We start from the raw sequence: 11,717 nt of genomic DNA, 5'->3' as shown, positions 1-11,717 counted from the left end.
TTAGAATGCTGAATTTAGCGATATAAAAGGGATCCAAAGTCCTATAATTATTAAGGGCCACTAAGCTTACATTATTCCTGGTACTAACGAAAAGAAAGATATCAGTGTCAAAGATACATCCATGAACTAGGTGCTTCACCTACCTAGGTACATACCTATCCAAATATTAGAATATTAAGGTAGTATTTAAGGTTGATGCTCACAACGTCATTCTGCTTGGTATTTTGGGTCCATCCACGCGACACGGCACCTAAAAAGCTTAAAATGGGAACGAACCATGGCAGTTGCGGAAACAGGGATATGCAGGACTTTAAATAAAGCTAATAAACTTATGTATCGCTGGAGTCCCCGGTATATTTTATTTAATGCAAATGCTTATTAATTATAATTATGAGAAACTTCGACTGTATCAACGGGATAGTTACACATTCAAATAGGTTATGCTAGGAAGAAAGAAAAAAAAAAAAAAAACACAGATAGGCGAGGCTTGGTGTGTAATAAAAATATCCACGGACAAGTACCTACCCAACGCTACGTAATTTGGCGGTCAATGGTGGCAGAAAACTGCTAACCCAAAAGAGAAAAAAAGCAAAAGCAAAAGCATCGGATAATAATTCTTATACCTAACAAGGCCTATAATCGACATAAAATTCATAGGATTCATTAGACTAACCCCTCGTCGCTCCTTGCACATGTTGGTTATTCGTAGCAGTCTACGGAGTACTTCCACTTCCCCTCTCCTTCGTCGATTCTCTAGAGCTATTAGCTCCACCGTCCGCCCTCATGCCTCAAAAGTTCTCGAGAGGTGGCAGTTGGAAGCTTCAGGTCCAGTGGCTGAGGAGCTTGCAGCTACGGGTGTATGGGTAGGACCTCGGAGAGGTCCAAAACCGAAAAATGAAAAGTCCTCCAAATCCAAATCCAAATCCAAGCCAAAGGTCAAAGGTGACAAGGCAAGACTCAATGTTGTCAGCGAGAAACTATGTGACGACATCATTTCATACATCGGCCCTTCCCTCGAGCGACATAAAGGATGCGACATCCTCGACATCTATCCAGGCGCTGGACTATGGAGTCGAAAATTACACGAATTCCTCCAGCCGCGATCCCATATACTGATGGAACCGGATTCCGAATTATACGAGCCCTTCCTTAAACCCCTCCTCGACCAACCTAATACGACTCTTGTCCCAGCATCGGGAATTGTCTGGCGGGAACTCAATCCTATATTGACCCCGGAATATTTACCACATCAAGCTATTCCAGATCGCACTCAGATCGCACAGCGCAACGATACTTTGCTCGTTACAGCGAATCTTTCCTTCCACCCGAAAAAGAAATTCCTTAGTTTTGAGTCCATAGCAAGTTTGGTTCTATATCAATTCCTCGGATCTATACGGACCAGTGACTTATTCCAACGTTATGGGCTCGTCCGCATGCTGATATGGACCCGGAACGACGACACGCATGGTCTTATTCCCAAGATAATGCAGCAGCGTAGGAAGCTGGCGCTCGAAGGAGAGCTCTCTTGTGAATGGGTTCGTGAGGTATGCGGGCCGGAGCTTGGCGTGTCCTGGTTCGCCCGTGACAATGTCATGGATGCTAGCAGTACCCTAGCTGCGTGGGAGAAGATGATGGCTGCCGGGATCACCGTACCTTTAGGTAGGGCTTCCGCGGCCCTCAAGGAGGCTCAGTTAGCATTCGCCGCCAATAAAACTATCACCCCGGGATCTACACCGCCAGTATATAAAAGGGCGTTCCAAGAAAAACTCGAGGAGCTCGAGATAGCATACGAGGACGATGCTTTCTCCAACGACTCAGATCTTTATAGCAATATGAAGGCATACCAGTGGAGGGCTAATTGGGAGGGGAAAAAACATAATACAATGTTAGAACTATTATCCGGCTTAGATACTATCAACGCAATCTACAAGTCAGGCAAATCGTCACCGGGGGAAATAGAGAAACTCGAAGCAGAATGGGTTTCCAAATTATTGAGCCATCCCAATGGGTTCATTGGAGAGTTTGTTACCTACAAAGACAATCTTCATCATTATCGCCAGGACCCACCAACGCTACATTGGGACCGTCGAGCATACGATCCGTTGTTGGTGCAACCTGAAGAGTTTTTCCCGAATATCGACTGTAAGCTGCTCGACATTCAACCCAAAGCAGTCCACCCTCTACTACGTCAAACGGGTCCCAAATCGAATCGTGCGGGTGATTGCTTCGACCTTATTATGACTTCGATGCTTGGACAAAGTACTTTGCCTATGGGTCAGGCCTTGGATGCCATAATGCCTGGGGCCGCCGACTACATAATACCTCGGTGGAAGAGTGCGAAAGATGTGGACCGCGGCGGAGTGATTACCACCTCGCGATATGCGGAGCTAACGCCAAGAATGTTGAATGCACGGCAGTGGGAAGAACTACTAGAGTTGTGGATGGAGTGGCCTTTCCGCCCCGAGTTTCACGAACTCATAGCTCGGACCCAAGACGATCCAGGGGATGAAGATAGTATTCTCCCCTCCGAAGCATGATAAGTCGTTGATCTTCTACCAACCTTGTATATATGGTAGGTGATAGAATTGCAGTTGGTAGGGAGTTAGACGCGGAACAATCCAAAGATGCCATTTTACGAACATAAGCATGGTTTTCTTTTTCTCTTCAGGTTAAATGACCGTTTATTGTAAGCCCCGGTATCGTTAGACTGTTATTATGTAAGAAACATTAACCGTTTGGTCATGCCAGGAACATTACCTCCGGACTTTAGGGATTCCCAAGCTCGTAATTGGCGGTTGGTGATGGAAGATTATTAATAGAATACGTACAGTAGGTGTTTAGCGCCTAGCACATGCCTACGTAGTGATCGTACTTAGCAGCATGGCTGAAATTTATAAATCAAGAGGGCTGGCGCCGGCAATCCATATTATCTATTGCTCGGTGAATTCGTTGCTGAAACTCGTTGTTGACTTTGTCGCTGTTCTAACGGCGTTCAACTCTCCATAATAGTGGTTTTTCTACCAATTTCAAAATATATCGAGTTTCGACAACACGATCGACCAACATCTAATTTACACCATATGTCTTTTTACTTTGCTAGCAATCATATTTGGCGACCTAATGCACGCGCGTCATCGTCATTATCCTTGCTAAAACTACATAAAAACACATGTGGTTCGGTAACATTAGCAAGGCTAATATACCCTGAAAAAGTGATTTTTTTCGGGTTGGCCTCATGTTATGAATAGCCTATTCGGCGCGGAAGTCGAAAATGTGTTCTGCGTCAATGGATTTTACCAGGTGCTTACCTAGGTATGTACTACTTGAGGTGCCTAGATCATGAACCTGAACGAACCAAATCACATCGTTTAAGCATCTTATGACATCTTGTGACATGAACCGTATCTGCTCTGCTACTACGTCGTCTATCTGACAAGTTGAGTTACATTGAAGAAAACGGCTCCCAATAATCTAACTATTTAAAACTTCCAATCGGGAGTTAGAAGCGTGGTTTACTTTAATCTATAATGCCCCAGATCATGTCACGTTTTCCACATAATTAGCCCAGGTTTAATCGAGGCGCTATCTCTAGTGATTGATGAACCGTTCTATCAGAGTTCTGGAATGTTCATGCGCAGACGTTACCGTTCATACGAGCCATGTAAATACTTGGGTACTCGGATTCACGATGGATGGAATGAAATAGGGGTATACTCGAAATGGGGATGAGCGCGGGGTCAGCTCAGCACTAGCCATATTGGCATTAAGTACTATTCATAGCTAATAAAATACATTTCTTTCATTTATGAAAAGAGGAGAAAAAATTTAATCGCGAAGCAAGGTCTGTTACAGTAAAGATGATCGTTGGAAAGTCACAATATAACCATTTCAAATTAGGAAGATTTAGGAAGGACAACTTCACAAGGCAATACCTAAGATAGGTTTCCAACATGATGACGATATAAGGTTGTAGAGAGTTGGAAATGCACCCGCTTCCCACCGGACGGGTTAGCAGGACATTGGACTGTTGAGGTGTGATACGCGCGGGGGTGAGAGAACCTAACCCAGTAAGCTGTCCTGAGGCTCGTACTGTAGGTACCTATTGTGCCATTCTACCGTTTGGTATTCTAATACTAACAAGATGGGGCCGTTTTCCCCTTTAAGGAATGTCTTAAGCGAAACCACCGGGGGCTGCGCCACTGTTAGCTGAAGATTGGTATTTCCTCTTACACTTTGAATTTTCGATAGAAGATGAATATCAACTGGCTGTGGGATACGAGACAAGATGAGATCAATGCTTGACTTTTCGAGTTACGGATTACTTAAGGGGTTGTTTTTTATGTTGCATTTCGAGACATATACATTATACATACAAACGATAATCAGGAATCATTAATGATTATGGATTGTTATCATGTGTATAAAAGGACACGTAAAGATATATGTATTCTCTTACCTATCTGGATACCGTACTTAAGTAACACTTGAAATTTCTTCATTCTCAATATTTATTTGTTACATATGTATACCTAAGTCGTAAGTTGTAGTGGTGTATCCAATTAAATGTAACTATTATGTATACATCTGTCGTAGTCAGGTTGTGGTTTCCGCCCGGTGTCCTCAGGGTGCTACTTTACTCCTACAAGTCAAGCGCCATCCACTAACCCTAGAAGGTTAAGGAGGGTCGAGGGAATGGCCCAAGGAACCGGAATCCAATTTACTTAGGTGCCTAGGTACCTCTTGACCCACGTTCCGTAACAAATACAGTTCCCCGTAGGTTACCGTACACGGGAAGGAGCTGCAATCATTAGTGCATCAGCAGTGCATTGGCGCCTCCCACACACCACACACAACCGCACAAACTTTATACTTTACTTTCCCTTTAGGTAGGTGCAGCAAGCACTAATTTTCCCCAATCCGTCTTCAATGTCTATCCTGTCTATCCTGTCTATCCCGTCTATCTGTCTTTGCACCTTCGCATCATATTAATAACAAAGCAAACTTTCCGTCCGAGTGTCCAACCCCGACCGACTTGAACCTATACATAACATAATTTGTACCTAACCTAAAAATATTAATATGAAATAGTGAAATCAGTCATCCATAAACCGGCCATTTAGCCACTCAACTTGTTAGTTGGTTAGTATATACTATTTACTCTGCGTGTCTCACTGATTGTATCATCATCTTCATCGTTCTTGTTCTACCTCCCTTTTTCTTCTTCTTTTCTATTTTCCCTTTTCTACTCGTTGTAGAAACCCCCCACCCTTCGTTTGTTTTATGGAGGATGTAAGATCTCGATGAAGACCTTCTAACACTATTTTTTCTATTTTTCTATTTCATTCACCTTCTTACTTTCCCTTCGACCCCTTCTTTTTTTAACGTCCTATCTTTTTATTTTGCCAAGTCGGCAACAAAGTTTTTTGATAGATACCGTCTACCGTTATAGACACATTTAACTCTTGAATTAGGTAGTGCGCCTTTCCCCGTCCCCTCGTCCCAACGCGCGCGCCATCCCATTCGAACCAACTGTCTTCGAACCATACCGTCCGATTCTTGAAGTTAAGTCGACGTCCGGGCGCCATTCCCACAGGCGGCCGACGTCTACTTCGCCATGCGCTCACCCGCCTTTCCCCCGAGGCGCCCGTCCCATCTTATACGATATATTTTCCCAGCTTTACTCCTCTTGGCCCTTTTCTATTATCTGTCCAACAAACCCGAAGTTTCAGATGTTCCAAGTACACATTTAAGCCCTGGCCAAGGCTCTTCCAAGATACCACCGCCTTCCCCTCCTAAGAAGAACGAGTCGCCTGAGCCTGTGAATCAGCCTATAAAAACCCCACCATCGAACCAAAAACCCGTACATGAGAATACAGAAGGAGTCAGCGACTCTATCCACGATTCGGATTCTACACCCGTTAAACCGGTCCAACCCACCCCGCCGAAACCCAGCGCGGTCCACCCGATTGACGAGCTCATTAAGGCCGCCGACAAAGACTTTAAGGATATGCTTGCTAAGGAGTCGAGCACCCTCGCTGAAGCCGCCCAAGCCTATCGCAAGCGTCGCGGCCGACATCCACCTCCTGGGTTTGACAAATGGTACGAATTTGCTAAGGATAACAAAGCTGTCCTGGTAGAAGACTTCTTCGACCAAATTTACCATGACTTGAGTCCTTTCTGGGGCTTAGATGCCACCTCGATTCGCAACGAGGCTATGGGCTACGAGATGGTCATAAATGTGCGCAACGGCAATGCGAGCGCAGAAAGTGACTGGTTTTGGACGCAGATCTGGCTTGATATGATCCAGACCATTGAACACCTGCTACCCGATATGGACATAGCTTTAAATGCTATGGATGAACCTCGACTTGTTGTGCCGTGGGAGGACATAAATGCTTATATGAAGAAAGAAAAACAGAGCCGAGTCCTTAGTCCAGCCAAAAGCATCATTGCTGAATTTCAAAAACTGCCGCCTCCTGCTGGGCACGATGATAAGTCCCTCCATACGGTTGATAAGGATTGGGAAGATACAAGTACGCTCAATTCATACATAATTATACAATATTCATAGGTAGTATCGTATACTAACCATGCTCGACAGGTCCGTACTGGCTGATCGCCCGTCGAGGTTGCGCTCCTGATAGTCCCGCTCGGAAGCAATCCACGCTGACTTCCTACGACAACAAGCCCAACTTTGCGCCGTCATGGGCAACCCCCCACCAATACCAGGGCTATGTATCTAACTCGACTCTCTCGTCTGAGTTTTGCCACCAACCTGATCTACAGGGTCTCGAGGGCATCTTTATCCAACCTTTAACTACGTCTGCTACGAAGGTCCTCTTTCCAATGTTCGGGGGAAGCAAGCTGGCTACCAACAATGAGATTCTCCTCCCTGCTCCTATGTATTGGAATGAGGAGGAGCGATTCACTGGAGGGGATGACCACGGTCCTTCATGGGATAACAAGATTGGTCCTCTAATTTGGCGTGGTGTGGCCACCGGTGGTCGCAATAATGAGTCGAACTGGAAGGGGTTCCAACGCCACCGATTTGTCTCCATGAATAACGGAACGAAACTAGCGAGCGCCGAGGAAGGATCGGAAGATCCCATCAATTTCGAGCTACCCCATGCTTCTTATAACCTCGCGGCGCAGAAGGAAAAGCGACTTGGCTCTTGGGTTTCGGAATGGTCCGACGTAGGATTTACCGATCTATTCTGCGATCCCGAGGTGGAACCGCCCCAAGAGGATGGGCACTGCATTTATACCGACGAACACTACGAGACGGTACTCGGCCAAAAGTTGGCAGTTCAATTTTATTATAAATATCTCCCAGATATAGATGGAAACTCGTTCTCGGGGCGCTATCTAGGTTTCCTGCGAAGCACGAGTTTACCTATCAAGAGTACATTGTGGCGTGAATGGCACGATAGCCGCTTAGTTGCCTGGAGGCACTTCGTACCGATGGATAATCGTTTCGGTGATTATTATGGCATTATGGAATACTTCCTTGGTTATGAGGACAGTATCCCTGGCCATGATGACGTTGCTAAGAAGATCGCGATGGATGGAAAATCATGGGCAGAGAAGGTGCTGAGAAAGGAGGACATGCAGATTTATGTCTTACGATTGCTGCTCGAGTATGCTAGGATTACAGACGACCGAAGAGAGAATATGGGTTGGGTGGATGATTTGCTCACGTGAGGGTAGCAATAGGATGGGTGCTTTGGAAGTGGTTAAGTGCGATGCATACCCCGGGGCGACGAGCTATATTGTACAACATCGTCGATTTACCATACCAGGGCGGCGTTCAGGTGGTTTAACGGCATGGAAATGCTGGCATATGTGGGAATGGGACACATGAGCTCAAGCATGTGGTGGTCGATTGGCTTAGGGCAACTGGCGTTAGGTGGTGTATTTCAAGACAAAATACGGAGGTTTCTGCCTTCGTTTTTTCAATAGTAAATAATAAGCATCCTGCTACAAATATTCGATCCTGGGAACTTGTTAGTCGATACCTGTTGATCTTGATTTCATAGTTTTGAAATCCAGGATTATGGTTGCAAGCGACTCATTATTCCTTTAATCCGCGGGTGAATCTTGAAATTGTCTCGTATTCCGCTGCAGCTGTGACAAGATGCGTAGTGAACTATCAAAGTTGTCGAACCTCGGACCATTATAATACGACCCGTCCATATTTACAACTCTAAGGTCACATCGTTCAATCCTACTGTCAAAATCTAGCTAAGTAGTATCCTTAGTTATGAGTAGTATTAGAACCTTGAATTTTGAAGTTTATGTGCTTGATAGCATTTATATCCCTGTTATAGTGGATGTTCCCGGTGGATACTGTTATGGTAACCACCAAGTTCAATGCGATAGGACAAGAATAGGAAATTCCGAACATAGTAAAAACAGCATACTATTCTGAGAAAAAATAGGAGGAACTAGGTACTAGGTAAGTAACCTTGATTCAAGCTAATGCAATAAGTGCTTCTACGGCAATGAAGATTAGCACATGGAAGAATGGATATCGATGTCTATCTGTAAAGATACGAGACAAGGGGTATTTATTATGACGTTGCGGCGTTTTGTCAGCTGTCAATCAGCAACCAGAATCGACATTGATATATTTCTAGAAATCCTGATAGGTACCTTTTAACGGAAAAGACCGAGACAATACACAAAGATACGTAGTAAGAGGTAACACCGAAGTTTTAAGGTAACGATCAATTTATGTAGGGTCCTCTCACAAGATCGAGATCGGCAGGGCTCTCCGAATTACGTACATGGGCATCCCCGTAGACGTCATCGCACATATCAAACAAACCGAATGCAGGAAGCTTTGTGTTACGAAGAGTCAAGTATCCGGACCAAGTTTCAAGTATAAAGTCATAGGGAATTTCTCTAGTCCTCTACAAGATTTCTCTATCCTAATCATAACCATACTAGTATCAACTCTATCAAAAGAATACTTCACAGACTCAACACACACTTATACAATGGACGCTTTAAAGAAGTTCGCTGGTAACCAGTCGGGAAGCACTGGTAACAACAACGCCCAACCAACTGGTGAGAAGAAGGACCTCGGAGACAAGAGTAAGTCGCATTTACTACCCTCATCTACTATCTCGGGTTATCGACTAACTAGTAACTTCGCCGCTTAGTCGCCGGGTTCGTAAACAAGAAGGAGGGTAACAAGCTCTCGGATCAACAGCTTGAGACAGGCACGGACAAACTCCGTGGGATGTACGAAAAGTCTACTGGGTATGTTGGCTCTATTATATCTACTTGATTTGTATTCAAGTGACTGACAACTATCACAGCAACAAGGTCGACCCCCGTATCTCCAACTAGAGCGTTGGGCCTTGTCAATATGCTGGTTTAATTGTCGGGATTTCTTTTGATGTATTGTTTAACCACGAAACGCAAGGGAGGGGAGTTCGGGAAATATTGAGGGTTGCTGCTGCTGCTTAACAGTATCAACAATATGACAGTTGATAAGGTATATTATTAGAGCTAAAGAGCATCTACGAGAGACCAAGAATTAAACATCTATCACCAACTAATTCACTGCTTAAAAGAACACAAGCATGGTCTCAAGTTTCACGGTGCCCACTACTAAACAATAGCGTCGCATTATTACGCTTTGGTTATGTAATCTTACTACAATCTTTACTTCGCATATATCACGGTCGAGGTTCTTAGGATCGCGAAAATCAAAACATACAATGACATTTTATTGGGACGCATATACACATAACCTCATACCAACATAAGCAAGAGATGCATTGATACTTCATTAGCAAACACAATCCTCCATATTATTATCTATTTTACGCATCGTCATAAAATACCTGTACCGCCATGACGATAATCCACAGCAAAAATATGCATCCAATAAGAGCGAAGGCGAATACTGCTTGCCATGATTGACCTGAGGGGAATGTCAGTTCGAAGGACTAGTTAACTAGGAAGACAAGCGAAGGATTAGCACAACTCACATATAGACCTTTGTTCCAACCAAGCCAGAGTCCCTTGGTTATTCCCTATCGGTGACGTATTCCAAACTAGGAGATTACAATTCGAATTCACGGAACCGACGGGACCCCATAACTCAATGCTTATGACGATGAGTCCGACCATCCAAAGTACGAAGAACATGAAGGAACCCAATATGACGATGGAGGGGAGAAGTCGTCTTTGGGCTATTAACCATAATAGCGCGATGATATAGATGATCATCAATGCAGAAACGGTGATGAAGTAAGGGAAGTACCTGCGCAATTAATTCGGGTTAGAATCGATATACATTCCGGCATACATAAAACGCGAGCGATTTGGGAATCGATGGCGTGTGATGAGGAACGTAGCTTGACTTACCATGGTATGTAGAGTCCCAAATGTTGCTGAACGCCGATGAATGTTGCGAACACACCGATGATGCAGCACGAAGCTGCTAACATGACGAGCATCCATACGTTAAGTTGAATAGCAGGCCAGTGATATTTATGTATACGGGCTATCCGACGTTCGTAGACGACGGAGCCGGACCCCGTCGCTAATGATGCGACCATTGTGATGTAGATTCGTTCGCGAAAGCGCTTTTACTTTGGCGACAATTCGAGCGACCCAAGGTACAGAACTCGTCGAGATCGAATTCTACCTAATGTCGAATTGGGTATTGGAGAGGTAGAATTGTTGCGATTATTCGTTCGACGGGTCGACGCTGCGTCGGAGGTGTATCGATATTCCGCTGCTGCCGGTGGTAGTCTCGAGTGTTGAAATTGGTCGTATTCGACTTCAATTATTATGTGGTATGGCGGCGCAAAATATTTTTCGGTATGTTCCCTTCCAACCCGTTCCGTCCCGTTCGATTTCGTGATAAGTTTCACGAGGGGTATGGGAGGACGACGAGTGTTTATAGCTTCGCGGATGTCGTACGTCGGAAATTGGGAATTGGGATCGTAGCAGCGGCTTTAACGGCAATCAATCGGATAGGTCAAACGGCGTTCGTCATATGAGCGTGTCAATTAGGATCTTTTTTCCGAGTCGCCCAACTCGCAGAAGCCTGACGAGGCAAAAAAGAAGCCCACAGCAACTGCCAGCTCAGAGCTACCTCTCACGTAGTTGGTCGGGTCGATATATGGATGAGTGGAGTGGGTTGATTGGGTGTATTTTCCTTGCGTAGATGCAGGTGCCGTAGCCCCGCGAGATTGAGAGGACATCCACTTTAGCACTTGGGAATTGTGCGCTGTCAATTCGAGTTCGCGCAGGGCGAAATACGTGGAGGTCGTCTTAGTCGCCCGTGTTATAAGGGACTGACCGCGGAACTAGGTATGCTGGGTAGGTAATGCTGTAATGCTGCAGCTACCGATATCAATGCATAGGATTCGTAATAAGTCGCGCGCTCCGAGTTCACTTTTCGAGCGAGGATAGGCGGGGAGCTCAGGTACTAACCAGTACCTAAAGGTGGACTGTGCCTGAGCACTAACAAGACCAGGGTAATAGATCTACAGCGCCAGTATTCATTACGAGTGCTATAAGTGGTAAGTGGTGTAATAAGGGAAGACTTAGTGCTATGCGATATGCAGTGTGGTGCTGCCTAATGAAGAACAATGGACATTATGTTTGATATTATGATCAAGATGACAAGAATTATTCTAATTATACTAAGTAATTCAAGAGAGGGGTTTGTATGCAGCCATCGATAATGCCAA

General features: G+C 44.9%; 4 protein-coding genes across 4 annotated transcripts; 3 read left to right on the top strand and 1 right to left on the bottom strand.

Moving 5' to 3' along the window:
- Nucleotides 1-624: 624 nt before the first annotated feature.
- F4822DRAFT_414783 (S-adenosyl-L-methionine-dependent methyltransferase) lies at nt 625-3,214 on the top strand. The gene has a single exon (XM_051459177.1). The coding sequence runs from the start codon at nt 693-695 to the stop codon at nt 2,535-2,537; it is 1,845 nt and encodes a 614-aa protein (XP_051311798.1). The 5' UTR covers nt 625-692; the 3' UTR covers nt 2,538-3,214.
- A 2,286-nt stretch (nt 3,215-5,500) lies between these two features.
- Nucleotides 5,501-7,981, top strand: F4822DRAFT_360530 (glycosyltransferase family 90 protein). Its single transcript, XM_051456108.1, has 2 exons — nt 5,501-6,533; nt 6,602-7,981. Exons 1-2 carry the CDS (start codon nt 5,615-5,617, stop codon nt 7,699-7,701), a joined length of 2,019 nt encoding a protein of 672 aa, XP_051311797.1. The 5' UTR covers nt 5,501-5,614; the 3' UTR covers nt 7,702-7,981.
- Nucleotides 7,982-8,999: 1,018 nt separating this feature from the next.
- On the top strand, nt 9,000-9,354 carry F4822DRAFT_432879 (uncharacterized protein; the record flags this gene model as incomplete). The annotated part of the gene is made up of 3 exons (XM_051461728.1): nt 9,000-9,096; nt 9,165-9,264; nt 9,324-9,354. 3 exons carry the CDS (start codon nt 9,000-9,002, stop codon nt 9,352-9,354), a joined length of 228 nt encoding a protein of 75 aa, XP_051311796.1.
- A 479-nt stretch (nt 9,355-9,833) lies between these two features.
- F4822DRAFT_432878 (uncharacterized protein) lies at nt 9,834-10,574 on the bottom strand (the record flags this gene model as incomplete). The annotated part of the gene is made up of 3 exons (XM_051461727.1): nt 9,834-9,934; nt 10,002-10,276; nt 10,381-10,574. The coding sequence occupies 3 exons, from the start codon at nt 10,572-10,574 to the stop codon at nt 9,834-9,836; spliced, it is 570 nt and encodes a 189-aa protein (XP_051311795.1).
- Nucleotides 10,575-11,717: the final 1,143 nt, after the last annotated feature.

The sequence above is a fragment of the Hypoxylon trugodes genome (genome assembly GCF_022578975.1).
Source record: "Hypoxylon trugodes strain CBS 135444 unplaced genomic scaffold F4822scaffold_8, whole genome shotgun sequence".
NCBI lineage: Eukaryota > Fungi > Ascomycota > Sordariomycetes > Xylariales > Hypoxylaceae > Hypoxylon > Hypoxylon trugodes.
This window is presented reverse-complemented; position numbering and strand designations above follow the sequence as displayed.